This window comes from Malaya genurostris, chromosome 3 (genome assembly GCF_030247185.1).
Source record: "Malaya genurostris strain Urasoe2022 chromosome 3, Malgen_1.1, whole genome shotgun sequence".
NCBI lineage: Eukaryota > Metazoa > Arthropoda > Insecta > Diptera > Culicidae > Malaya > Malaya genurostris.
Window position 1 is genome coordinate 118,136,522 of NC_080572.1, and position 27,722 is coordinate 118,164,243.

The 27,722-nt window shown below is 38.8% G+C and overlaps 1 protein-coding gene across 11 annotated transcripts in view; it reads left to right on the forward strand.

The window, feature by feature from the left end:
- Window positions 1-27,722, forward strand: part of LOC131436857 (ras GTPase-activating protein raskol) — a 352,339-nt gene that overhangs the window by 279,599 nt on the left and 45,018 nt on the right. Inside the window, exons 1-2 of one of the 11 annotated variants that reach the window (XM_058605800.1) lie at window positions 19,990-20,316; window positions 22,996-24,077. The exons of 8 other annotated variants lie outside the window; for them this stretch is intronic. In XM_058605800.1, coding sequence (XP_058461783.1) covers window positions 23,180-24,077 — 898 coding nt within the window. In that variant the 5' untranslated portion in view covers window positions 19,990-20,316; window positions 22,996-23,179. Of the gene's footprint in view, window positions 1-19,989; window positions 20,317-22,995; window positions 24,078-27,722 lie in introns of those variants that run through there. 2 more of the 11 variants (XM_058605801.1, XM_058605802.1) reach the window with 2 other exon arrangements.

Here is a 27,722-nt window from a genome sequence, read left to right on the forward strand (position 1 = left end):
ACTGGTAGATCTTAAGGCCTGAACTCCAGATAGTTTCTGTATGGCCTAGAGAAATCACAATTGTTCTATCGATCGCATGTGGCATCACGCATATGGACTGAGAACAATAAGTTTGTTAATGCTTTTTGTTACATTGGTAGATGAGGTTTTGGATGAGCAAGTACTTCTACAGATCTTATTACAGTATGTCAATTTTTTGTGAATATACATACCACACTCAATAGTCATATAAAAGCGATTATATACAATATTTGTTTTCCGGATAAGATTCTTGGATGCCCTTTTGTGAAAATAAAACGCGTAAAAAAGTCACGAAAATAAATTCGCGTAAATTAAGTTCGCGTAGCTTTTAGTGTACTCTGCTTTTTTCTAAATAGTTCGTCGTTCGCACCCAAGTTTACGCAACATTGACCGTTGGCCTTTAAAGGCCGTCTACAGACTTCCCGATACAACCACATGTCAGTACATTGCCTCCCGGCATAACTGAACGTTCATATCGTCGATACAGAGTTTCACATCTTGCTGTGATCAATTATCGAAGGTCCGTTACAGGTTCACAGTTCTAGGTACACGTAACCGCATTTCCACACTTTCTGCGCCGTCCAACAAAGTTCCTGCAATATTCGATCGCACCCCGGAGAACCAATCGTAGTCCTTTATGCATGACCTAGGTCGTTCAACATTTTCCGATTTGTGTTTAATGCTACATTGTACGTAACGGGTGTTTTGCGAGTTATTCGTTAGATCCGGTCCTAACCAGCTGGCCTATACAACTGAACTACGACGGAAAATTAAGCTTTGCCTACAGTAAACCTATCGCGCCATTGCTCAGTCGCACCCTCTCATTCAGCTATTACCGCGAGAAGCGGTAGAACCGATCATTAAAAGACACTCTTGGAGACATCAGACAGGGACGTATAATTAGCGATTCAGCATTCGCCATCTAAGTTATATGCATTTTATTTAACTGAATACAACAAACAGCATTTTTCCACCCCGGTGGTGCGATTGTCATCTGCATACAATTGGCTTGAAGCCGACATTTTTGGTTCTAGTTCGCTGTCAAATGCTGTGTTTAAGCAGTGTTCACATCTTTCTTCATTCGGTTGCACCAACATAAGGAAATGATTTCGATGGAATATAATCAAACTATAACAAACCACTTTTTTCTTATTCAAAAAGAGGTCAAATTACTTGTTTTGCAGAGAATACTAGACAAGAGTTATATTTATATTGGGTTTGAAGAAATTAACTTTTGACACCAGTGTGGTTTGATTGTATGGTATGAAAGTAGCTTAAAATATTGTTGACAACAACGCCACCAAAACAAAATGCGTCGGTTTCAGGAACCAGCTTCCAAAGCAGGGGGGTGCATTTTTCAAATCATTTTGCCCCGAAATCATGGCATTTGATGGCAAATGAAACTCAGTTTCCACCATAACTGCTGTAAAACCGTTTGTGTGAAACCAGTAAGGAACGTCATTGAACTGCAATTCGAGTCAGTTTCGATTCCTGATTCACACCCCCCTTGCTAAGCGCGAACCCAACACAGTTTTGTGCCGTCAATGCTATAAAACTTTGACATCTAGGACGGGTGCACCATCGATTTCAAATAGTTCAGCAGAGTATGTCATGCCAATAGATATGTGTGCGGAAAAAACAGCAAATAAAAACCAACACTGGTTGTGCATGCAAAATCTTTCATATGTTCTGCGTGATAGGCAGACAGCCTTTTGTAATTATTCGCATTTAAATTCATCACTTATTATTAGTATTTACTTTTCAATGTTTATTCCATCCATCATTTGTGTTTGTCCATTGGATAGTTTCCCTCGCTTCTTCATCGTCATCATTCGCTATTTCACAGTTCACGAGAAAATAGTAAACACCGAAAACGTTGAATTCGTGTACGCATGTAAGTTTTCTCCATCGATCTTCTATAAAAACTACAACCTTCAAAATTAGATATGTCACATAACTAAAAAAACCTTTTGTTAAAAAAACATTTTCCTATAATAGATATAAAACAAAGTGTTATTACTTCAGATTAAATCAAATCCGAACTTGTTTAGGAAAATGTGCCCGCTGTTGTGCAATTCTATTAATCTTATTTTTATCGTGAACTACATCTAAACCAGTTCGATCGCCAAGTAAATTTGGTTTATGGCAAAAAACGGAAGCCTAGTGCCTAGCGAGTCGTCAATTCGCATCATTATAATCCGGGACCGCTAACTGCACCGTTTTCGTTTTCCTGGTTTGAAACGGTTGTGTTTATTTTATTTGGTCAACGCGAAAAAATTGTGTTTATTTACCTAACCTTCCTACCACCAGTGAGCTGTTTCGCATCGCCGTTAACGACAAACAATTAAACTGGGAAAGGGAAGGCGGCTGTGAATAGCACCCCTATAAGGATTATAAATCATCTGATCCGTATCAACCGTTTTCACTGGCTAATAACCACGGACACATTCGGAAGGCTGGCATATGCGATAAGCATCTTTGGCTCGAGTCGGAAACGAGTAGAGAAAACATACGTCTATCCTTTCAATATCAAATAAAAAACTTTAACTACTCTTACTATTCGGAATCATATGATTTTTGGAGTCAGTTTCAAGAAGTGTTTTTGAATCATGTTTCATTTTATGCTGCTATTAAATTTATTAGCAGCTGCTTTTTGGTGCTGCGTAAATTTAATGATTTGATATTTTATAAAATTCAATATAAAAAAGATGAAAATTTCAATTCAATTCAAGCAAAATCAATCTAATCCCGACATATCGATGACAACGTGACAAAATTAGGGTAAACTCGAATCGCTGGTTTATGTCAATGCAAAAAAATCAGATTGGCATTCTTCATTTCTTTGCCAATCAGTTCCGGTGACAACTAATTCAATAAGTTCGTACACGTAAAAAAGGGTGATCAGTTTTGAAGATTTGATTTGAAAAGAATCAAAGTATTTCCTGTTCGGTTCCAAAAGAATTATCAATTATTTAATCAATTCATTGTTTGCGTCCCGCAAAAAAAAACATTCAATCGCTGCTTTAATTATGGGTTAAGGATCTTTCTTTGCTCTACTCTACCCATGTCATCAATGCAAGCAAGCCGACAGCGGATTTTGGCACCCTAAATTAGCATATTTATGATGAGTGTGCTAATGCCCATATCAAAATTGTTTCTTATGGTAATCATTCGATTCGATATCCCTTCTCTGACATTCCTGGAAAAAGGAAGTGAACCGTCATAATTTGGGATTAAGCAAAACAATTGGCTGACAGGCGAACACCTAAAAAAACGAGCTTGTCTGGACTGACATATGTAGTTGAAAAAACTGTACGAGTGGCGGATTTTGGCAGCCTTGATATTTTTGAAAGGATAGGATTGTCGTCGCAGCTACGGATGTATTCTAATATAGTATCATTAGTTAAAGAGGCAGCTGAAATTAAAAAGACCACTATTGGTTGTTCACTTAGCGTTTCTATAAACAAGTTTATTCTTATGTTTTTGTGCTTCTCACTCTAAACAAGTAACGATAGCGTTACGGAGTGTAAATTATTTTCCTTACGCATAGCTCCTCTTACACTTATTATATTTTAGCGAAGTATGACTGATTCAAATCTTAGTTTCAAACTTTCAATTCGAACAAGCTTTATATAATGAACTGAGCGGAATGCTTCCTTGGGTATAAGATCTTTATTCTTTATTATTAGAACTAATTGAATTAATTCATATGCGCACAGTAAAATCTAACCAACCAGAAACTCGCAGTATAACATTGCTTCTATTTATTTCTAGATCCGAAAGAAATCATGGAAACAAAGGGTTAAATAACTACTCATTCACATCAAAGTGTTATTATTCAGTCTCTAACTTTACTTATGCTCTAAGTTTACGTTCCACCTATCAAGTTCAGTATGAAGAGTTCCTGTGCTTTTGGATGAATGATAGTGGCAATTTTGCGCACACTCGTTGGAAGTAAACTTACTGGTTTATTGTGTCCGTTGATATGCTATTCTAACCACAACTACAAATAGCCTGCCAAAGAATCTCGACAAATTTTTGATCATAAAATGATCGTTGACCTTACCAGGTAGTCATACGGTATAAAACTCAAGCCCAGGAAGCTACATGAAGTTTACTTGGACATTTGTGATTATTACATCCTGTCACTTTATTCACACATTTTGATCGAAGGAATACGACGTGTTGCTCTTATTAGACACATTTTACGGTACCATACAATGAATTTGAGTTAGCATAGTTGAATACATCTTAACATTGACAAATGAAAAGATGTGGTTAATAAACCATGGCTTAATTTTACTGTGCCCTTATTTTATTAGAAATTTGGGTAATTTGGAGTGTCTAATGAATTTGTGGATGTGCGGAATATTACTGATTAGCCTTTCCCTATAGGATTATATACCATTCGACTACCCTACAATGTTATATACCATATTTCAAAGACTTTTTATCCGCTAGATTAGCTCGGAGACGACTCAACTGATTACAGCATTCTTAGGCTCGTTTGAAAGATGCTATTAAATCATTGATCTCACACTTGTAGTTCTGGAAATATAATTGAATAAGTAACGTAACTGAAAGGTTTTCATAAAACTCTTTCTCAGAGATGGCTGAGCCAATTCCAACAATCTTAGGCTCGTTCAAAATCTATTATTGATTCATTGATCAATTTTGATTAATCGGCAGAGACTGCCAGTACTGGTGTTATAATCTTACAAATGGCGTAACAAACTCGGGCTCATTCTAAAGCTACAGTGGAGTCATATACTAAATTTAAATGTTATTTAGAGGTTCGGTTGAAAGCTGATTTTTTGTGCAAAGGGCACATAACCGTTTTCACTATTGTTTACTATTTAAATTTTACGTTAATATTATGTCTACTTAGCGGTTCAAATTGAACAATTCAAGTTTGCACTAAGCAATTCAACCTGAACTGCTCTACTTTGTCGAGTCGAAGACGAAACGTTAGTAATAGTGAAGTTTAAATGAATTATGCAGTACTCTTTTGGTTTTGGACATCGTATAAATGACCTAACCTATAAACCATACTATTTTCTTGGAGAAAACTCAACCGATTTCGACAAACTTGTGCAAAAATCGAAGAACAAGTTCAAGTATGTTATGGCCGATACCTCTTGAAATATGTTACCAAAAAAGCGTAATACCTACTTTTGTGATTACCCCAAACCAATCTGAAAATTGTTCCAATCTGCTTAACATTATGTTAAAAATTTGCTCGTGAAATGTTGTGACGAGATTATTTGGATGGCAAGAGAAAGGCATTATCATACCACTATGTGGACTAGCAAGCTGTTTTGTTCATATAAAACTTTAATGTCGTATTCCGGTCGCAATGGTCGATTCTGTCAGATTCAGTTAGCAGCTGGCGATCGGCAGTGGCCGATGGATAGGATATAACACGAGAGTCCTCCAGGCAACGTTGATACGTATCTATGGGTCCGCGATAAACACCGCCAGGCTACGAAGACCCAGCCGGTGGCCCACCAACATGCGGCTGAGGCGGCTTTTCGTGGGCGATGATGGTGATATTGCCGAATGCAAGAGAATGAAATGAACTTAAAGAAGTAAATTTTGTGGAAAACGGAGTGCAAAAGGGGGTATGGGAACGAAATCACTAAGAACGACAAAAGATCTAGTTAGTTGACAACTAGATGGTGAAGAGACGAGGGATTTAAAGATTTTTGGTCCGGCTCTAGCAAAAAAGATCTTTCTAAACGATTTTTGCATTGCAAAGGACCTGGTTTTAATACTCGGATTTTGAATTCAATAATACGTAAAAGGATTTTTTTAACTAAGTCGCCCTTGTTCGATTTTTGCACTTTTAGCCCCTCGTTTGGAACCCTGTACAAAATATACGTTGAAAGAAACGTTTAATGATTTATCAGAATTCGTAAATAAATAAAACAAACAATTTTAATAAATTGCATCATTATTGTCTTTCTCATATAGAAAGGCTTGCGAGATGGGCCCATTGTGGCCTTAGCCAGTCATCTAATGACAGAGCAAAGAAAAAAAAAAAGGCATAGAAATCACTGTAAAACCCGACTTTTTAACTGCGGCCCGGAGGGCCTTGTGTCATATACCATTCGACTCAGTTCGTCGAGTACGTAAAATGTCTGTCTGTATGTAACAAAAATGGGCACTCGATTTTCTTGGGGATGACTGGACTGATTTTTACAAACTTATACCGTTTTCGTTTTTGAACCTAGACGCGGGCTACTCTGACTCCGAGTAAAACGAACACGTGGTACGCGCCCTAAACAACAACTCATGAAAAAAAGATAAAATAAACAAACTTGGCTGGATGCGTGGTGCGACCCCAGAAAATTTTCAGAGCGAAACTACGCGATTGGAGTCCAATCTAGAGCGACCTCAGGTTGCTAAAACAAACATATCAAACGTTGTTTGGGCGACTCTGGGTCAGCTTTCGGGCTGCTCTGATCAATAAACGAAAACGGTATTAGATTCAAACGAAAGGTCTCTTGGTACCATAGCTTGCTATTGAATTTTACCCCCGGAAGTAACGAAATTAGCAAGCATGTACTTAATTCTATCCTTTTCCTTAAACCGGAAATCGCTCCAATTTTTCAGAAACAGCTGGATTGATTTTCGAAAACTTAGATTCAAATGAAAGATATTATGTTCTCAAAAGTAAATGTTGAATTTTGCCGGGATTAGACTTTCGATTCCGAAAATACAGGGTTAAGTGTGTATAGAATTGCAACCCATTATTTAGAGCGATAATTCAAAAAATTGTTTCAATTAACAGGTTGTGTTGGTTGGTCAAATGAACCGATTTCAGTTATGTCAGTTTCCAGTTCAAGGTACCAGAAGCCCCGGAAATAGTGATAAAAAACTCAAGACCAAGGCTTTGTTCATTTTCTCAGAGGCGGCTGAGAAGATTTTCACAAATTTGGACTCAAATATAATGTTTTATGCTTTCATAGACAGTCATTGACTTTTGTTTGAATGCGACTTCCGATTCCGTAACAACAGGTTGAAGCGTGTTTAAAATTTATATGTGTTAATATTAATATTATGTTATAGCAATCCAAACATTGCAGTACTGATATTTATTCTATCCTTTTAGTCATTGCAATAAAAAAGATTGCAGATCACACTCTAACTAGTACTTCACATAGTTGGGATGAATACAACTGGCTCGGATTCCCCAAAAACCTGATTTTAGAACAACAACATGCTTTTAGAACAATGTTCAAACTGGCGGTTTCAAACGGTTTCTCAAAATATTTCGACCAAATTTTCTGAATACTTTCTCAATCAATATATAAACGACAACGGTTTGGCAAGCTTCCACCGTTTGTTGCAGTGTGGCACCAACACGACCATTTACGATTTTCATTTTCTCTATTTCTTCCCGGTTTCTAACAACATAACTTTGTCCCAGCAGTGATCACGCTCAATGTCCGCGGTAAGAACGACCACGGCAAGCTGCTTAGCATATTTCATAAAAGGTGTGTGATTCGTTAATATATGCATGTTTTTCACTACATTCACCTTCGTCGTACCGGGCCCGTGTCATTCCGCGACGACATGAGTGGAAGATAAACAAGGCGGAAAAAGAAAACTGCACAACGAAAACGATCGACTAGCGATCTTGAATATCAAACGTGGAAGGCGGGGGGCCTCACTGTTATTAATGTTCAACCACACGCGCGTGTGAGTGTGTTGTTGTCTACAACGAGAGAAAGAGAGAAAACCAAGAAACATGTTGATCGCTTGCGATACAGCTGTTGCTTTTCCTGTCGTTTCATGCTACAGACTGCGAACATCAGCCCTGTATGTGCTTGATGTTGTGTTCGTATGCCAGCATGCTTAGATTAGAGGCGTTCGTTTTGATTGCTCTGTTTTGGGCATGTGTTGTCATGGCTCTAGTGACTGGATAGGAAACCGAGAGAATGCGTTGCTTTACTTGGTTCCGTGCCGTCCTTGCATAGTTTGAAGCTCGAGCATATTTCGGGGGGCGATCGAATAGGCGTATGTTACAATGTATTGAAATAGGTGGAAATAGGCGCTTAAAATAATTGCTGTTCAGTAGTCGTATTTTTCTGTCTAGTTCTTTAGTAATCCGTTGAAAATTAAAATATTTGAAAATGCAGTTGACTTTTATTTAACAACCTTTTTTAATCCACCTAGTGATGTAATAATGCCAGGAAGCTAACTCCATGAATTGATGAGACTATTATAAATGATTGCCACCCTGCTCAATCAGTAATGCTAAAGTTGCTTGTTGTATTAATCATGTTTAATAGCAGTCGAAGACGAATTGTCTCGACTATAAATTCATTCCATCATGAAGAAAATTATGGGACTCTAATGCTACTTTAAGCAGCGCCCGCGGAACTTCCGAAACTAATGCCGCTTCACTGAATAGGAGTTACAAAGGGAATCTCCCAGGTTCGAAATATCATAACTGTTTAAACTTAACTGATGTTTTAATGGTTCATTTAACATTTTTTAGAGTTCTGTCAGCCATTAATTAATTTGGTTGACATTGTTTAATTTTAATACCAATTCATTGATATGAATTTTCGATAGATGTTTTATGTTTTCAAGATCCAGAAAATTGAAGAAATATGCTGAATCATGAAATCTTATAAAATAAATAAATTGATGCAAATTGGTTTGGTCGTTTTCGATAAGCGAAAGTAATTTTAACTCATGACTTTTGAATCCTGCAGAATATCCAATATTTGTTTATTTGTTTATTTGTTGCTATATAATCCATCTGACAATAGGTGTCTTAATGAATAAAGTAAACTAAACTAAAAATCATTCAACTTAGGCTAAATTATCATGAAACACAACACGAAAAAGGTCAAGTAGCTTACGATAAAACAAATTGGACGACAAATTAAAATCAAAAAACTCAGCGAACTCGTTGAATTGTCGACATATGGATCTAAATGGCTCATGCTGTCCGTATACAGTATACTGTGTTTCAAGGAGCAAGAAATTACGCTGTCGAAGAGATCTTTCTGGAGCATACATATTCAGACGTTCGAGTAATGCGGGACAATCAACAGCACCAAGAAGCAATTTCGCTGCGAATGTAGCTTGAGCATATGTCCTTCTTAATTCCAGGGGTTCAATGCTTAAGAGACGGCAACGATCCACATATGACGGTAGCTGTATGGGGTCGTTCCAGGGTAAAAGTCTCAATGCGTATCTCACAAATTTGCGTTGCACTGCTTCAATCCTCAATATCCAATTTGAATGATATGGACACCAGACAATCGCGTTCGACTCAAGCACTGACCGTACCAGCGAGCAGTATAATGATCGTATGCACAAAGGATCGCGAAACTCGGAGGAAATTTTGAATATGAATCCCAATTGCCGATTTGCTTTGCAAATAATATTTTCATAGTGAAGTTTGAAGGTTATTTCGCGATCAAGAATCACACCGAGATCTTTCACATGTTCTGTTCGCGTTAGCGTGTGTCCAGCGATTTTGTAATCGAATACTATTGATGCACTTTTTCGATGAAAAGATATAACACTGCATTTTTCGATACTCAATTTCAAAAAATTCTTGGTACACCATATTTGAAATGTATCAAGCATTTTTTGCAACTCCAGGCAATTTAACAGACTTTCAATAATTTTGAAAAGTTTCGTGTCGTCAGCATAGAACAAACGGCATTCCGGCGGTAACAGCGTTGATACATCATTAATGAAGATAGAGAACAGTAACGGACCAAGGATACTACCTTGAGGCACTCCCGAAAGATTCGTGAAGGTCTCCGAAGTCGAAGATCCAATTTTAATCCGAACAAAGCGATTCGTCAAGTAAGACTTAAACCATGCAACTCCTCGTGTAGAGATTCCAAGTACCTCTAATTTTTTTAGAAGAATTCCGTGATCAACCCGGTCAAATGCCGCTTTAAGGTCAATATAAACCGCATCAGTCTGCAGGCCACGGTCCATGTTCCGTATACAGTTCGAAGTGAACTGTAAGAGATTCGTCGACACGGAACGATTAGGGAAAAATCCGTGCTGCTGGGTGTCAATGTAATTTCTGCAGCAGACGAACAAGATGTCGTTGACAATGATCTCAAACAGTTTTGAACATGCGCACAAGCAGGTAATTCCTCGGTAATTAGCAACATTGCACTTGTCGCCTTTTTTGTGAACCGGAAACATAAAGGACGACTTCCAACACGTGGGAAACTCACTTTGTTGAACCGAAAGATTGAATAGCATTGCTAACGGGTAACTCAAGACGAATGAACAGCGCTTAAGCACAGACGAAGGAATTCCATCGGGACCAGCAGCAAATGATAGCTTTAGTTTGTTCAAGGCTGCAATAACCATATCCTGCGTTATGTATGGCAACTCGAAACTAAGTACGTCTCGCGGTAATCCAGCTGTTGCTTCATCAATCTGCATCGTTGTGGCGCATCGTTCATGGAATGCATGCTTGAAATGGTGAGCAAACAGATAGCACTTTTCGATTTCATTGTTGGCTGTCTCATTTTCCAAGAACATTGAACGAGGAAGACCAGTTTCTTTTCTTTTGGAATTTACAAACGACCAAAACAGTTTGGGTTTACGACGAAGGCTTTGCTCAATCCGTTTAACGTACTGAGAATAAAGGAATAGATTGTAGTGACGATATCTATTGCTTCTAATGTTGAACTGGTGTTTGAAATACGGAGACCGACAATTGCAGTATTTCCGGAGAGCAGCAGAACGAGCACGTTTTAATGCTCGTAAACGAAGATTTGACCAGGGAGGTTTTTGCGGAGGTCGTCTGGCAGGAACAGTACGGGAAACAGCGTGATCTATTACTGTACAGAAATATTCAACAGCTTCATTAACGTTGGTAGAGGAATCGATAGCATTCCAGTTAGTCCAAGAAAGTAGCTCGTTCAGTGCATTGTAATCAGCTCGACGAAAATCGGGATCATGTGAAATGGTGGGCTCTTCATAAACCACTGGAATTGGCAATCTGAATATGACTTTGATTGCTGGGTGGTCAGCATCGAGATTCGTTAGAGGTTCAATTGGCAAGGAGATAGTAGATAACGGTGTGGCAGATTCGTTTGCAAAAACGAGATCCAGTAAGCGGTCATTTCTGTTGAGTACATTGTTAATCTGACTAAAACCGTGAAAATGCAAACCATCAAAAAGAGTGCTGCATGCAGCAGACATGTGTGAATGCAACGGATCAATGCGCGGAGCGCCTCTCTCGGGAAAAAGCCACCGAAGACCAGATTGATTATAGTCGCCGAAAAGAAGCGAGGGTGTATGAGGGCTCAATTGGGAGGCAACCGATCCCAGCGAGTTCACGTGATCACTAATACTCGTATAATCATTTTTTCGATCGGGTGGTAGATAAATAACACCTATACTAACATTTATCTCAGCAAACTTAACGACAACCCAAAGCTGTTCTAGGGTGTCGGAGATCGATGTAGGTTCAATGTAGCAATTGAGATTTTTGGAAACAGCGATTAAAACTCCTCCACCTCGTGATTTACGGCTGTTTAACGGTGACCGATCGGTTCGAAACACAGCGTAGTGATGTCCAAAAAGTTGAGCAGAGTAAATTTGCTCGTTCAACCAGGTTTCCGTTAAAACGATGATATCGTATTCTGCCTCCGATACAGACAAGAAAAATGTCTCTACTTTGGTCCGTAAACCACGCACATTTTGGTAGTAAATGGTAAGGTTGTTGAAAAAAGTAGCACTGCAATGTGAAGAATTTTCAGGAACAGCAGGCTCACAAAAACTATTGTACTCGCCTGAGATAGTAAACTGGAAGCCCCTGCTACCACCACCGACCGCAGGACCGGGACGATGACGATGGCGGATGTCAGCAGCGAGCACGACTGAGTCGGGGGGATCAGGGACTTCCATAATGCTTGATGTAGGGTGCCCCGGATCCACTAAAGTTGAATTCAGGTGGGAGTGATTACTAAAAAGTGATTGAATATCAGGTACCGAATGCTCTGAATGGATAAAATACTCGCCTGGAGTAGCATATCGGAAGCCTCCACTACCATCACCAACCACAGGACCGGGACGATGACGATGGCGGATGTCAGCGGGGAGCGCGACTGGGTCGAGTGGTAGGGAGACTTCCTTAATGCATGATGCGGGGTGTCCCGGGTCAGCAACTGAAGTCGAGTTTAGTTCTACTCTGCAGCGTTGTCTAAAGGGATAGTCGGTGCTCCCCTTGCAACACTACGTGTTTTAGGTTGGTCGACGAATTCACGAAATAGAAGTCCACTGGGCCAGGTTGAAGCGTCAAGCGATTGCTCTTTGAACGCAGGGTCAAGTCCGATTTTGTACGAGATAAATGATAGTTTCGTTACATCTGCATCCTTCGGAACAAGCCGCACGATATCGGCAGAAACGGCTGCATCTAGACAGCGAGAGACAATTTTCTGCACATCTTCGGCGGTCACTAAAGGCTGGAACCCAGATAAGTACAGCCAAAACTTTTTGGTTGCAGGAGGAGTAACGATAAACGGAACAGACAAATCACTAAGGTCAATGGACTTTGTTCCATGTTCAACAGCAGCTTGCACTGGCTGACCATTGTTTCCACGGCGCCGTTTCACACCTAATTTGGGCCAGCCACTAGCATTCGTAGATATACTAGAGGACCGCTCAGATGCTAAATAATCAACTTGTTTACTAAGTGATTCGATCAAATCGAAAAGTTGGCGCACCTGGGTGGAAATACCGGCCAAATTTGATGGATTAGACTGCTCTGAGCCAAGTACATCTTTGATGTAGGCAAACACACTGCGGCCGTTCAATTCCGCTTTACACTTGGAGCAAACATACATTGCTTTTCCTTGCGTGAAGAGATCTCTATTAGAACGGTTATTAAAACCACAACATTGCTGACTAATGTGAAAGAATGTATCGCAAAAGCCACATCGCACTGGTTCTAAATCATTAATCGCCAATTGGCATTCCCCGCAGACTTTTTTTTCCATCTTTATTTTGTTATATTTCACTATTGAAAACGCACAGCAGCGAGCAAACAATCACGGATGGTAAACAAGTTGAACAATGCCACAATTTGATGAAATTTGTTTCGACAGTCAAACGCACGTAAAGGTCCGATCGAAGTGTACTCAAATAGTAAAACGTTCTTGGATGTAAAATGATTCGTCACAAACAACAAAATATACGAAACGAAAGGGTTTAACAGCGGTAAATTAAATTACAAATTCGCAACTAGAGGTTATATATATGAACTGGATTTGCAAATGTTATTAAATAGGTTCTCATTTCGAGTTACTTCATATTATATATTGAGCATACTGGCAATTTTAAATTTCACTGCGATTATTAAATTGGAGCTGAGGAACCGTCATTCGAATGTGCAACAACAACAGCGACCTAAGTTGTTGTACATTTCATTTTAGGAAAATTGAATGAAAGTCTTGGTTCACTCGGTACTTTTTATACTAGGAAGACGATTATGAAATACTAGAGACCAATAACAATGACTGAAACTAAACAGTATAGTATTTTAAAAATCAAACAGGCTTTCGCCTTAACGTAAACAATAAGGCCGTAAGCATGGTTGAGTACGTCCTCATCTCTTGATTTGTAAAAAATGAAAAAAGCTTAAATCAACCCGAATCGGTTCTTTGAATCAAATTAATACAAATCTCAATTTCGAAATAATATTAAAAAAAATAGTAATAAATGTTTCGACTAGCGTTTTTGTCTTATGCTCTATTTTTACAAAATAAAAGAAACAAAACTTTTGTACAGAATTCGGTGACGTCACCGGAAGCCGCTACAAAAAATGTCCGGATCAATCTAACAGATTTCAAACCAACTTGGTACAGTTACTTATTGCACTTGGAAAATCATGAGTATTTTCATGTGAATGAAAGTTGTTACAAGTGTCCTTAGCAGGAGGATTCTAGGCAAAACTCAGCACCACTTGTACATATCAATGTACCCGGAGTTAATACATATTTGTGTGTCCCTAACGAAATGAAAAAACTTTTTGTTTTTGCTCGGTTGGTCCCTCCAAGGGCCCACTAAAGCCGTGGACCGAGGGGCACATGCCCCCGCTTCCCCTATGAAAAAGCGGCCCTAGTGAAACTGATTCAATTTTACGAGAATTGAAACTTCTTGGCCAGTGCAAATAATACTCTCTTCTCAGAGGAGGTTCAAGGAAAGTGGATAAAGTTTGTTTTTGTAACGACCAATTTGTAACTCCTTTGTGTTTTGTCGGTTACGTCACTTATACAATCATATCTCCGGAACCAAAAATCACAGGCATTTGATCTTTGAACTTGATCAATGTCCCAACAGTAGCTTTTAAACGAGCATAAGTCTGTTAAAATCGGTTCAGCCATCACTGAGAAAATTGAACGCGTTAAAATACAATGCTTTTTGTACGGTCACGTCACTTATACAATCATATCTCCGGAACCAAAAGTCACAGCCATTTGATCTTTGAACTTGATCAATGGCCCGACAGTAGCTTTCAAACGAGCCCAAGTTTTTTAAAATCGGTTCAGCCATCTCTGAAAAACTGAGCGTGTTCAAATATCTTCGAAAAGTGCACACACATACCTACATACATACACACACAGACATTTTCCGATCTCGTCGAACTGAGTCGAATGGTATATAACACTATGGGTCTCCGAGGCTCCGTTCGAAAGTCGGTTTTTCCAGCAATTCTAATACCTTTCTATAGAGAAAGGCAAAAAATTGATGTCGAGGTTTTAAACGCTCTAGTGCGCAATTATCGGTGTTCTCGCAAAGGAAATCTGTGGCGAGTTGCTATATTTGAAAATATGTTACACGTTTCTGTATTCAATGCATTTGATAAATTTACTGCCATCAGTGTATTACAGAATCAAATAGATTTTATCCTCCTGTATTCAATCCTATATAAGTAGAAACGAAAAACAAATATTGTAACAGTTTGAAAAAATTGTTATCATGTTGTTTTTGGTGTGAATTCAGTACGTTCCGATGGCATGTATCAAATTGATACATTAAATCCTTTGTGTTAGAATTTTAGAGGGACGGATGCGGGTAAAACAACAGATCAAGTACAAGTACATTAATTATGTATAGCAGATACGAACTGAAGTTTTAATTATTATTTTTACAATGAAGACGAATATGCAGTGCATATATGAATATTATATATACACCAGGAAATAAGATCAATCACATTTTAATCATTTTGAAGTTTGTATCGCTTCACTTTGCACCGTCTAAAGATATGTTTCGCTAGTATTTGGAAGTTTCACTTCAGTAAAATAACAATAACTACGAAAAACTGCAAGTTGTTGAAATGTCAAAGAGGAAACGTTAACATATTGAAAACGGTAATGTGCTCTAGCACAAAATTAGGCTAACTCCAGAATGACCAAACCTGCATCGTCAGTATAGACATTGTCCGTCAGTATAGACATTGCACTTCGGTGCAAAACAAAACAGTGTTCTACATATGGCAGCAACTTTATGTCGTCTTTTTTTCATAAATACGTTTATTTCTTAAGGCAGTTTACATAAGTTTTTCTTCGCCGTAGCATCACTTTTACATAAAATTCTTATCCTAATTTAATTCTAACATAGTCACAACGATTTGAATTTATTAAAACATATTCCTCTTATTACTTAAACATCATCTTAGGTAACTCGTCATTAATTATGAAATCTACTCGGAAATATTATTTGAACCAAACGATTAACTTCTATAAATTATAAAATAAGCTGTTATTTTCAGACATTTTATTGATAATTTCATAAACTGTTTCGAGTTTGTTTGTATCATTACATAGTTTTTATTCTAATTTAGCTATTGGTTGAACTCATGGACGCAGCTGGAATCAGAACTAAGTCTTAAAAGGGGCCTTTATTAAATTGAAACTCCAATTTTCTTTATGAAATGATAAATAAGTTTCATGTATGAAAGATCACGACAAGCAAGAATGTCTCGAACTGGGACATAGGATAGTCTACCTTGGGTACGCAAAGAATTTATTAGTTGAGATCTGACATCACGATACTCCACGCATGTCCAAACGACATGATCAATATCCCGATAACCTTCTCCGCAAGCACAATGATTAGTCTCGGAGAGCCCAATTCGAAGAAGATGTGCATCTAACGTGTAGTGATTGGACATGAGTCTGGACATCACACGAATGAAATCCCTACTCACATCCAGTCCTCTGAACCATGCCTTTGTCGATATTTTCGGAATAATTGAGTGCATCCACCAATCCAGATCATCTTTATCCCAAGAAGCTTGCCAGCTGGCATGTGTTCTTTGGCGAGACGAGCTATAGAATTCGTTAAAAGCAATCGGTCTCTCATAAATTTCACCCTCAATAGCACCACGTTTGGCTAAAATATCGGCACTTTCATTGCCAGGAATGGAGCAATGAGCCGGGACCCAGACTATAGTGATTAGATAATTATTGTTCAATATGTCGTTCAGGCACTGTTTTATTTTGCCCAGGAAAAACGGTTCAATCTTGCCAGTCATGTTTGAGCGAATGGCTTCAATTGCACTCAGACTATCTGTGAAGAGGAAATAATGGTTTGGAGATAATGTGACGATTACACTCAAACTATAATGAACTGCTGCTAGCTCTGCTATATAAACAGATGCAGGTTCTTGAAGCCTAAATGAGGCCGAAACATTATTGTTGAACATACCAAACCCTGTCGCTTCTTCAATTCGCGATCCGTCCGTGTAAAATATTTTCTCAGAGTCAATATGCCTGAACTTACTTGAAAATATTTTTGGGATTTCCGCCGAGCGTAGATGATCCGAGATTTTACGCACTTCGCGCTGCATGGATGTATCGAAAAATAAAGTTGAGTCAGGGGCACTTAAGATGCTGACACGGATAGGAATATATCTTGATGGGTTGATATCCTGTGACATGTGATTAAAATATACTGTCATGAATTTTGTTTGAGATCAAAGCTCGACTAGTCGTTCGAAATTATTAATTACCATGGGATTCAGCACTTCACATCTTATTAGCAGGCGTGATGAAAGCTCCCAAAATCGATCTTTTAATGGAAGAACTCCCGCCAGAACTTCAAGACTCATTGTATGTGTCGAATGCATGCAGCCTAAGGCAATTCGCAAACAACAGTACTGAATTCGCTCAAGTTTGATAATATGAAAGTTTGCAGCGGAACGAAAACAAACGCATCCATATTCCATCACTGAAAGTATCGTTGTTTGATACAATTTTATTAGATCTTGCGGATGAGCACCCCACCAAGATCTTGTTATTGTTCGAAGAAAATTTACTCTTTGTTGACATTTCGTTATCAGATATCTAATGTGTCCTCCCCACGTGCATTTGGAATCGAACCACACCCCGAGGTATTTAAAAGTTAAAACCTGTTGGATCGTTCTTCCCATCATATGGAGCTGAAGCTGCGCGGGATCATGCTTTCTTGAAAAGACGACTAACTCTGTTTTCTCCGCAGAGAATTCGATACCAAGATGAACAGCCCAAACGGACAAGTTATCTAAGGTATCTTGCAATGGTTTATGCAGATCAATAGCTTTGGGTCCAGTAACTGAAACCACGCCATCATCTGCCAATCGTCTTAGTGTACATGGGGTTACTAGACAGCTGTCAATGTCATTCACGTAGAAATTACAAAGGAGCGGACTGAGGCATGAGCCTTGCGGGAGACCCTTGTAACTAATTCTGAGTGTTGCCAAATCGCCATGTGAAAAATGCATGCGTTTCTCTGACAAAAGGTTGTGTAAATAATTATTTATAACCGCTGGGAGTCCATGTTGGTGGAGCTTGTCTGAAAGAACATCAATGGAAACTGAATCAAATGCTCCTTTAATGTCTAAAAATACAGATGCCATTTGTTGCTTTTGAGCGAAGGCAATTTGGATGTCAGACGAAAGTAATGCAAGGCAATCATTCGTCCCTTTATTTCTACGGAAGCCAAACTGAGTATCTGACAACAAACCGTTCGTCTCGACCCAAGTGTCGAGACGTCGCAGAATAATTTTTTCGAACAATTTTCTGATGCAGGACAACATCGCAATGGGTCTATATGAGTTGTGATTGGAAGCTGGTTTACCCGGCTTTTGAATGGCGGTAACTTTCACTTGTCTCCAGTCAGGTGGAACAATATTTTGCTCAAGAAACTTGTTGAACAATTCCAACAAACGTCTTTTTGCGAGGTCGGGCAGATTCTTTACCAAGTTGAATTTAATTCTGTCCAACCCAGGAGCGTTATTGTTACAAGACAAGAGTGCTATAGAAAATTCCATCATTGAAAATGGGTTATTAATAAAACCATTAGTTGGAGGAGATTCCCGTATAATGCTCTGCGTAGGAACATAATCTGGGCAAACTTTCCTAGCAAAGTCAAATATCCAACGGTTTGAGTATTCATCACTCTCATCGCCCACGTTACGATTCCTTATTCGTTTGGCCGTGTTCCAAAGAGTGCTCATTGAGGTTTCTCTTGACAAACCTTCGACAAAATGTCTCCAATAGCTACATTTTTTGGCTCGAAGTATGCTCTTGTACTTGGTTTCTAACACCATAAGTTTTTCAAAATTCTGAGGAGTTCCTCCTCCCCGTTTTAGAAACGTCTTGCAAGCATTTTGTTTTGCGAGTTTAGCCTCTGAGCACTCTTTGTCCCACCAGGGGTTGGGAGGCCTTCTGTTAGTCGTTGGCCCAGGAAAGCGTTAAGTTTGGGATTGTTCTTCTGCCTCCAGAATCGAACAAATGAGGAAGTCATATTCTTCAAGAGGAGGGAGCTCTTCCATTGAATTCAAAATACTAGAGATACTACTTTGGTATTTAATCCAGTCGATATTTTTTGTCAAATCATATGGAATACTAGCTGAAGTAGCAATGCAATTGCTACTGCTAATTGAGATGATGATTGGTAAGTGATCGCTACCGTGTAAATCAGGCAATATGTTCCAGGTGCAATCTAGTCGAATTGATGTTGAGCAAAGAGATAGATCTAATGCACTTGGGCGTGCAGGAGGTCTTGGGATCCGTGTCATGTTACCCATATTTAATACCGTCATGCTAAATTGTCACAAATGTTTTGTATTAAATATGATCTGCGTATGTTTTGTATTAAATATGATATCCGTGCGAATTTAAATCCCCCAGAATCAATCGTGGAGCAGGAAGGGCTTCAACCATTTCATTAAGCTGTCGCTGTCCAACTTGTGCTTTTGGAGGAATATAAACTGAAGCTATGCAAATATCTTTGCCTTTAATGTTTATTTGGCAAGCAACAACTTCTATACTAGAAGTTAAAGGGATGTTTAATCTATAAAAGGAATAGCATTTCTTAATTCCCAAAAGCACTCCACCATACGGAGAGTCTCTATCGAGACGTATAATGTTAAAATCATTAAAATTTAAAGCTATGTTTGAAGTAAGCCATGTTTCGCATAAAGCAAATACCACTTTATGTCGTCTTAGCGGTTTATGTTGAAATGCTAAGTGAACATATTAAAAACGGTAATGTGTGCTAGAAAAAGTTAGACTAACCCCTAATCCTAAGGATTATACGTTATATGAAATAGGAAACTGAACGAAATTCTCCTACTCATTAGTCTACATTTCAACTAGTTAATGAAGAATCGTATTTTCAATAATCAATAAACCAATACGGGTAATTATATTTTCAAAATGGATTTTCTGTCAATACTGGATTAAAACGAATAATTTTTGTTCAAAACAGTTTTGAATGAAAAGTCGACAAACAAATTTACATTAAAATAGCATCCAGTCGAAAGTTTGCCGAATTAATTTCCGAATATTACACTAAAATAAAAACTATCGGACTTCCCCTCGTGCTGCACATTTGCACACAAACCATTCCACGCCGAAAACAAGTTTTTCGCCTTGCGCTGTGAACTACGAGAGAGGAGAATGTTCGTTCCATTCGATCGTTCGTCCAGTGTTAGTCGAGCTGGAGAATGCGCTAGTGGCGTATTGCGCGTCGTTCCGTTTCGTGTGTGCCTCAGTAGCCAGTAGTTCTTGTTTAGCAGTGTTGTGTTTGTTTCGTTTGAACAGAGTGTTGAAAAATTATTATCAATTATCGTTACTATTGATTTGCTGGCTAACGTATTCGGCGCTTGTTTCGTATGTTCCCGGCTTAGATTACGGTAGATTTTGTTTTTCTCTCCTGATTCGTCCCGTCGTTGTGCGATTCTTAGAAACAATACGGTAGTGTTAGGCGTAAATTTGTTGTGGGTGGTGCGAAGAGAGAAGTGTAAAGAATCGATTTAGTGATAGAAATTATCTTTGTTTGTTTAAAAATAGCCATTAATGGTAGAAAATCAAATGTGCTGATGAAAAGAAATATTTTAATGGCTTACTGAGCGACGGAGAAGTGAAGAAAGCAAAAAAAAATCTCCCAAGAATACGAGCGAAGCAAAGTATCAGAAGAATTCCAAGCAACTTGTGGATCCGGTTTTTTTTCGTACCGATCAACTATCAGCGAACGAGTGAACGAATATCAACAGCAGCACCAACAGCAACCTCTCGGGGACATGATGCAGCTGAAGTTGCGTACGTCGATCACTACTTGGATCTTTTTTTTATGGGCTAAACATAACATGAGACGTGTCGATGCGGGAGAACAAGTGATATTGTAACGAGCATAAACGATCGTCGTTTGATGTGCTGTGCTCAGAAAAGTAGTTTTTAACAGACGATCAGACGAAAATCCCACTGTAGGAATTTTCATTGAGATGGGTTTAATACAAATTTGGTATTGAGTCAAGTTTCTCGGCGATCTTTCTCTTCTAGCAAGTTTTAGGGCATTTGTAGGTTTTGTGGGGCTTTCAAACGGAAAAGAAAAACGCCAGGCACGGCGCAATTAGTGCTAAACAATTGATTACACATCACGTTGTAACCTAGCATAAACGGTGAGAAAGATCATAAACCAGAAAATAAAAAAAGGAGCTTTATTCCAGTACTCAGTGTTCAAGGTCTGAGCAAGGACTAAGAGGACTTTGAGCACCTCAATTGTTTAAAGTTGGGTAATAAAACATTTTACAGGCCTCATAAGTATTCTTGAACGATTTGAAGCTCTTGAAAATTCTAGATTGATCAATTTTGAAACCGCTTCATAGGGAAACTTTATTGTGACACATGACTACTCAGTAATTTCTTCTTCGGCTCAAAGCTCATACACGGCTTATCGAAACATCTGTATCTAATGTCGTTTTCGTTTTTAAATTGCACTACACTGGTGTAGCGAAAGCTGCACTGAAACCGTTCGTTTTTACCAATTGCACTACACCAGTGCTACACTTTTTCTGCACCGATACCACTGGTGTAGCACTCATCAAAAGTTTGGTGTAGCTCTGTGCAATGGAATCGTGTATTGTAGTCAATGGTTACTGTTTATGTTTTCGTCATTTTTGTTCGTTTATTCATGCCTCAGTGTAGCACTGCACCGGTGTAGTGCAAATTAAAAACGAAAACGCCATAAATTAGATACATTTCTCATCGAAGCAGGCAACGAGTGCTGCGACATCGCTGACGGGCCTTGGTATGGCCCCTTTGAGTAATGATAGTGTCTGGCAAGAACTAGGTTCTTTTCAATCAATGCGTGCCAAGTAGGGGGACTATTTCGTTACCATTGTTAAACAAATTCCTGCTCGATGGTGAGGTTGCGCGATTTTTTGAAGGATCACTTCGGTTGAATGCTATCGAACGATTGCGATCTTGCTTGTTTGCGCTTAGGAGGGCGCATGCCAGCTGTGTATGGGTGTATCCAGACTCATTTTGTTTTGCTGAGCGCTGCGTTTATACTTTTCTTTCGCTCGTTGGCCAGCCACCGGCAGTTGAGGTGGGTCGGAGCTAGGAGTCCGAGAATGAGTCTAATTTAGATTGAGTGATTGCAGTTGGTGCTGCGCGAGTCTGCTGTAAATTTTAACGAACTTTCTGCCTTATGCACAAGGGAAAGAAAACAGATTGACGTTGTCAATTTCAAACGTTATTTGTTTCAAATGGGTTTGCCGCCAATCATCATTTCGGTGAATTGGCAGATCTAATTTCAATGCGTTCAATGTTGAAAGTAACGTTAATAGCGGTTGTGATTCATAGTTTGCTCGTTTTTTCAAATGCAACTATTACATTTAAATAGTCAATTTAATTCTCATGAATCCTTAGATATCGTAGTTATCTTACACGTTTCAATCTGCGGCTGTAAAACCATATTTTGAACGCTGTAAATAATTTTACCCTTGTCGTACAAGAAAGCCGACACGATGTACCTAATGATTCATCTCTTCCCCATCTTATGGGTTAGATTTATGAATTTATATGCCATTCGTTACATTCCAACCGGTATGACGTAACTACGTTGGCCGTTGGTCACAATTTCTAGCTTGGTTCTCAACCGTGACCTCCGAGAGATTTATGTCCTACAAGCAGTCTGTTAGAATGATATCATTTCTAATTGAATCCTCGTCATCGACGAGAAAAGGGATCGTTTTGACACGCTTCAAGCACCAAGTCCGCCAATGTGCGGTGGTCTCAGGTAATTAGATAATATGCGTGACGAACCTGCACCTGGGCAATAGGGAGCTGACTTTTCTCAGAAGAAGAATTCGTTGCGAGAATGTGCGCTCGACGTTTGGATGGGTGCTTTTCCCCATTCAACGTTGACAACTGTTTTTTCAAACGAATTGATAGTTTCAATTGGGAAAAAAGCGCCTCGTTTATTGTTTTATAGCAATTTCTTTCCCCTCGTTTTTATGGAAAGATTTTACCTGTAAGACAGGACATAGGTATAAAACTGAAATCACTGCCCAGAAAATATTTAGTACTTATCTCTTAACAATGCTCGCTCGTATTCTGATTACTTCGAATTGATTAAAACGTGTACTAGAAAATGAGTGTTTGAAATCAATTCTTTGTTATTCTATTGTACACGCAGCTCTACATTTAAAGCACATTCAACGAGTGCCACAAACATGGAAGTTAGATAAGAAAGTGAATAGCATCAATCGATGAAATCAGTTCTGATATTCAATCTGTGTGTGATTGTGTCGACAGTTCAGTGGTGAAAACGACCACACGAACCAAGTGTGCCTAACCGTGTAAATACTCAAAGGGCCATCATGCTGCAAGCCGCTGAAACGTCATTCGCATCGACCGAGTCATCCCGACGACGTTCCACATTTTATGTACCTCTTACCTCCGACAATTCGTGCCACAATCTAACGGTGGAGGATACCCATGCGGCCGGTACTTCGACGCCAGGATCTAAACCGGATGATTTCGCCAAACGTTCCCTGGAACGAATCTACAATCCGGATCTCAGTGCCTGCAGTTTTGATTGGAGTCTAGACGACTCGTTAAATTCATCCAATAACCTTCTGGGTGGCAATGAGCGAGAAAATAAACTGAAACGATACGGTATCGTATTGAACGCAAGCGTCAACATTGATGATGATGAGACCACGTGCCATCAGAAGCAAAGTAACACTTCCACTCCGATTCGGTTGCTGAAGTCCCGTAGTCGGAACAACATACTCAACCTACCGGAGAAACCCTCGCTGGTGCCCTCACCGGCAAAAGAAAAGTCGAAAACTTTACCACAAAACTTAACACCAGCGAACACATTCCCGCCAAAAAGTTCCTTTCTGTTGAAGTCAACACCGAAGATTTCACTAAACTATTCCTCGGACGCTGGTGGAGGAGCGGTGAGCTCTGCCCAGTCACCAGATCCAACCACGTCGCCATATGCAGCACTTAGTCCGAAAAAATCTCTTAGTTTCATCAGACGGACACACTCCACTAAGTTGTCCCGAAGTAATTCTTTGCTGAAGAGTTTAACCTCCAAATGTGTCGATCAGAGTGTCGACAATCTTAATCCGCTGAAGATCGTCGTCAAGGAGCTGGATTTGACACGACTGGAGAAATTCATCCAATCTGGTGATAAGGCGGACGAAATGGTGCGGGATCTATTTCTGCGCTGTAAGGAGGACAAAGAGGAAGAAAGCGCCGTTCATTCCGGTGAGTAGTCATTCAACCTTGACTTTCATTTCGTAAATTAGCTGTTCATTTTACCGTAGCAGGTAGTTTTCCTTGAGTGATAACATTTCCAGCAATCCTATGGTTCGGGTGTTTGCTGTTCGGTGTTAATCAGTCGCATGGATGGTTTATTGAGCTTTCACACGCCATCGGGCCTCTCTGCATTGCATCGATGACGTCACTGTACGTATCGGATGTTTCAGCCACCTCGGTAAGGTGTGTCATTGAACCAAACGACCGGTCGGAAAAGCTGTAAATCGAAAATTGTAGTCAGTGGCTTTCATCGGGTTGCAAACATAAATAAGTACATTCTGTTGATTTGCCTTAGTGTATTTTGTGCAAAACTCAGCACGTTGTTGCTAAAGCCTACCCAAGCATACCTTATGTGTATGTATGTGTGTCTGTATGTTTGTGCCTACATTCGTTCGATGACGTGACGTTGACCGGCGGTGGCGAGTTTAAATAATCACACTTTTCGTACGGCAATGCCGGCGTTTGGCGCTGTCGAGTGGAAAATTGTTTGTGTTGTTTTGTTGCACGCTATACGACTGTAATTGGATATGGCTATATCTTCCATTGCTCGAAGTCATGTCACGCTATGCTCGCTTCGGGTTGCCCAGGCCAAGCAGAGCTGATGTACTTTTCGCTGGTGTTCTTCAGGTAAGGTTTTGGGGACTTTATGTTTTGAATTTCTGTCTCGATGTCAGCCGGGATTTACAATTCATGTAAGTGATTTTTACTGTGAGATTCATTTATTACACAATTCGTTTCTCACAAATTTATATAATATGGCTATCGAAAACTGCTAAAGTTTATCATCTAAACAATTATTTCTACACAAATATATTTATGATACAAGTTATGTGAAGCATCAATGGTGGGGAAGAATGGAAAACTTGGAATTCAAATAGGTAGGGCAATTGTATCAACAGTTGTCTTGAGGTTTGTTCGCAACGAAATCTGAAGAGAATTAATTTGAAATAAAACAAAGTTGCTGTTAATTCAATCTGCATTTTTTGTTTATTCAGGGTTGCATGAAGGAACTACAAACTTCTGAGTTAGGCATTGGGGTCTGTGAAGACTTCTCTGCAGCTTCCAAATTCCAAAACAACTTTGACGTAGTGACAAGATGCCAAATCAGGACAGAATAGCGAGGGAACGTGATGGCTGCGTCGCAATGGTAACAATCGCTTCTTTAGATATTCTTCACGGTATGTTTCCTTGTTTACCGTTCCGATTGTGATGAAGTTTTGGCTTGCTCGACCACAGCTTCATATTGCCTGCCAGATAAAATATTTTTTGGGAAACTTGACCTTTTTCTTCATTCTGAAATGCTCTACTATGTAGTTCCGTGGCATGCAGTATAAAAAGATAACTTTCGAGCTCAAGTTTTTGCCGTCATATTCTGTTTATCATTCGGTTCGATATAGTTTTCACCTTGAACGAATTCATACCTTGCCAATTCGTACGAAAATATCTGTTATCTTCTGCAATATTTGCTTTACACTTGCGCTCTTCTGGTGTTTTTTGAGTTCCGTTTTTATTCCGTTCCCAGCCTTCCTGGCTGTTGTCAAACGTATATCGAAAGATCTAAGAACATTATGAAAAGTGATTGCAGGAAAACTATTTTTTTTGCATGTCTTCTTACTGACAAATCCGGATTTACGACTGAAAACAATTACTTTTCGCTCTTGCTCTTCTTGTGACGTCAAGTAGTATCAGGTAGTATCACCAAAAATTGATTTTGCTCAATGAACAGACATACGTTCTACTTCCAGAATGCTTCAATTCCCCAATTGACAAATTGTATGAAAAAAAGTTCAAAAAACTTCCTCTAGAACCTTTTCGAAAACCTCACCAATTCAACATGTTAAACAAGCTAAGAAAATATGTAAAAAATAGGTCGATGATACTGATTGGTTAATTGAAAGCATCAAAATCAGGGGCTTTTGAACAGGACATAATTTGTGCACGACGCTTATAGTTAACTGTCTGACCTTCAAATTCTGTATAAAGAATTTGAATGAATAATGACCATAAGTCTGCGATCGTCATGAGGGTTTCGATTTCAGTTATCACCAGCTATTTTTTGTAGTTCTAAAATAAGAACTCTAGAAAGCATTAGTAATATATGATATGAAACATAATTTTCCCATTAAAAATCATAAGTGTTTTTTATCTATATAAACTACGTTATGCTTTATATTACAAGCTTATTGTTCTGTCAAGATATGCTTTTTATAAACTGCATAGATCAAATTTAGACTCAGAGAATAGGTCTTGTGGTCTTATGGAAAAATATCAATTTCAGCCAACTCATTTAAATTTCATCCGAAACCGACTTTCGGTTCCCGGATTGCAAGGAGATATGTGTTTAAGATTAACCCAGGAAATTCTTCCAGTTTATTGGATTCGTTAGCTGACAACCTAATAAACTCACTTCTGCTTTTTGCTTGTTCGATTTTCGATTCGAAAAACTTTGAAAGTAGCGATTCAAATAGATTCGGAATTAAGCTGACATTGACTTTTCGGAAATGGCTGACTACTTTATATTTTATATGGATCCCATTTTCGGATCCGGAATTATAAGTTGATTAGTGCTGTTATAAATCAAACGAAATCTTCAAAACTGATTGGAAAATTTGTCGAACTTGTTAGTTGGTTACTAAACAAATGTGTGTCTTTTTAGTCATACCGGAGAAATCGATAAACGATTATGTGAATGGGATCATCCTACTACTAGGAGGATTGAACCAACTTTTTACAAAAAATACTTGAACTAATGGCAAGGAATATCTCTCTGATACAGAATTCATTATTGATGAAAATACAATTTTCTCGCCGATTGCCACCAAATTTTATCGAAAATACGTAAAAGGAATGAAAATTTGCCTTCTGTCAAATTTGATGGAAATCATTTGAAAATTAGACTTCAATTCACCGATAGGAAGAGAAAGTGACCGAAAACCTTATATTTTGAGTATCAACTTTAAAACAATGTTTTATTTAGAGAAGTTTGACGTTCGATTGATCAGCCCCATCTCAATGCTATGTTTTCATCAAATGGATTCAAACATTACAGTTTTAAATCTTACAAATATAAAGGTTTCCATGCCATGTCATATTTCTTACTAAACCTATCCAAACCGTCAGTCCTGCCAACCATCTAGTTTTAATTTATATAGTAGAGATGGGTAAAACAGTTCATTTAAAAAAAAACTAGAATTAGTTCTCGAGAGCCGTTCGTTCGTTCTTTTCATAGGTAATTTGCCTGTTGAATGACTAACCGAGATCTCAATTAGAACTGAGGTTCTGAAACCGGATCCAAACAAAAGTCAATAGCAACAGTAAGATCGTGAAAGCTTTTATTTGAGTTCTTCATCCGTTACAATGTCAATTGAAACTCAGTTAAACTGTCGTCAGTCTCTCCCTTGATATAATGAGCAGTTCTTTCAATTAACTGAAAGAGCGCCTATCAAATCAGCTCTCAGTGAATATTCAGTTGGCTCAAGACGATAAATGAACAGTAAACAAGTCTTGATAGCTGAAGTGTCAATCACAGAATGTACTTAAATTTATTACTTTCTCTTCCAATCTTTATTTTGAATATTCCGGAACTCGCCTCAA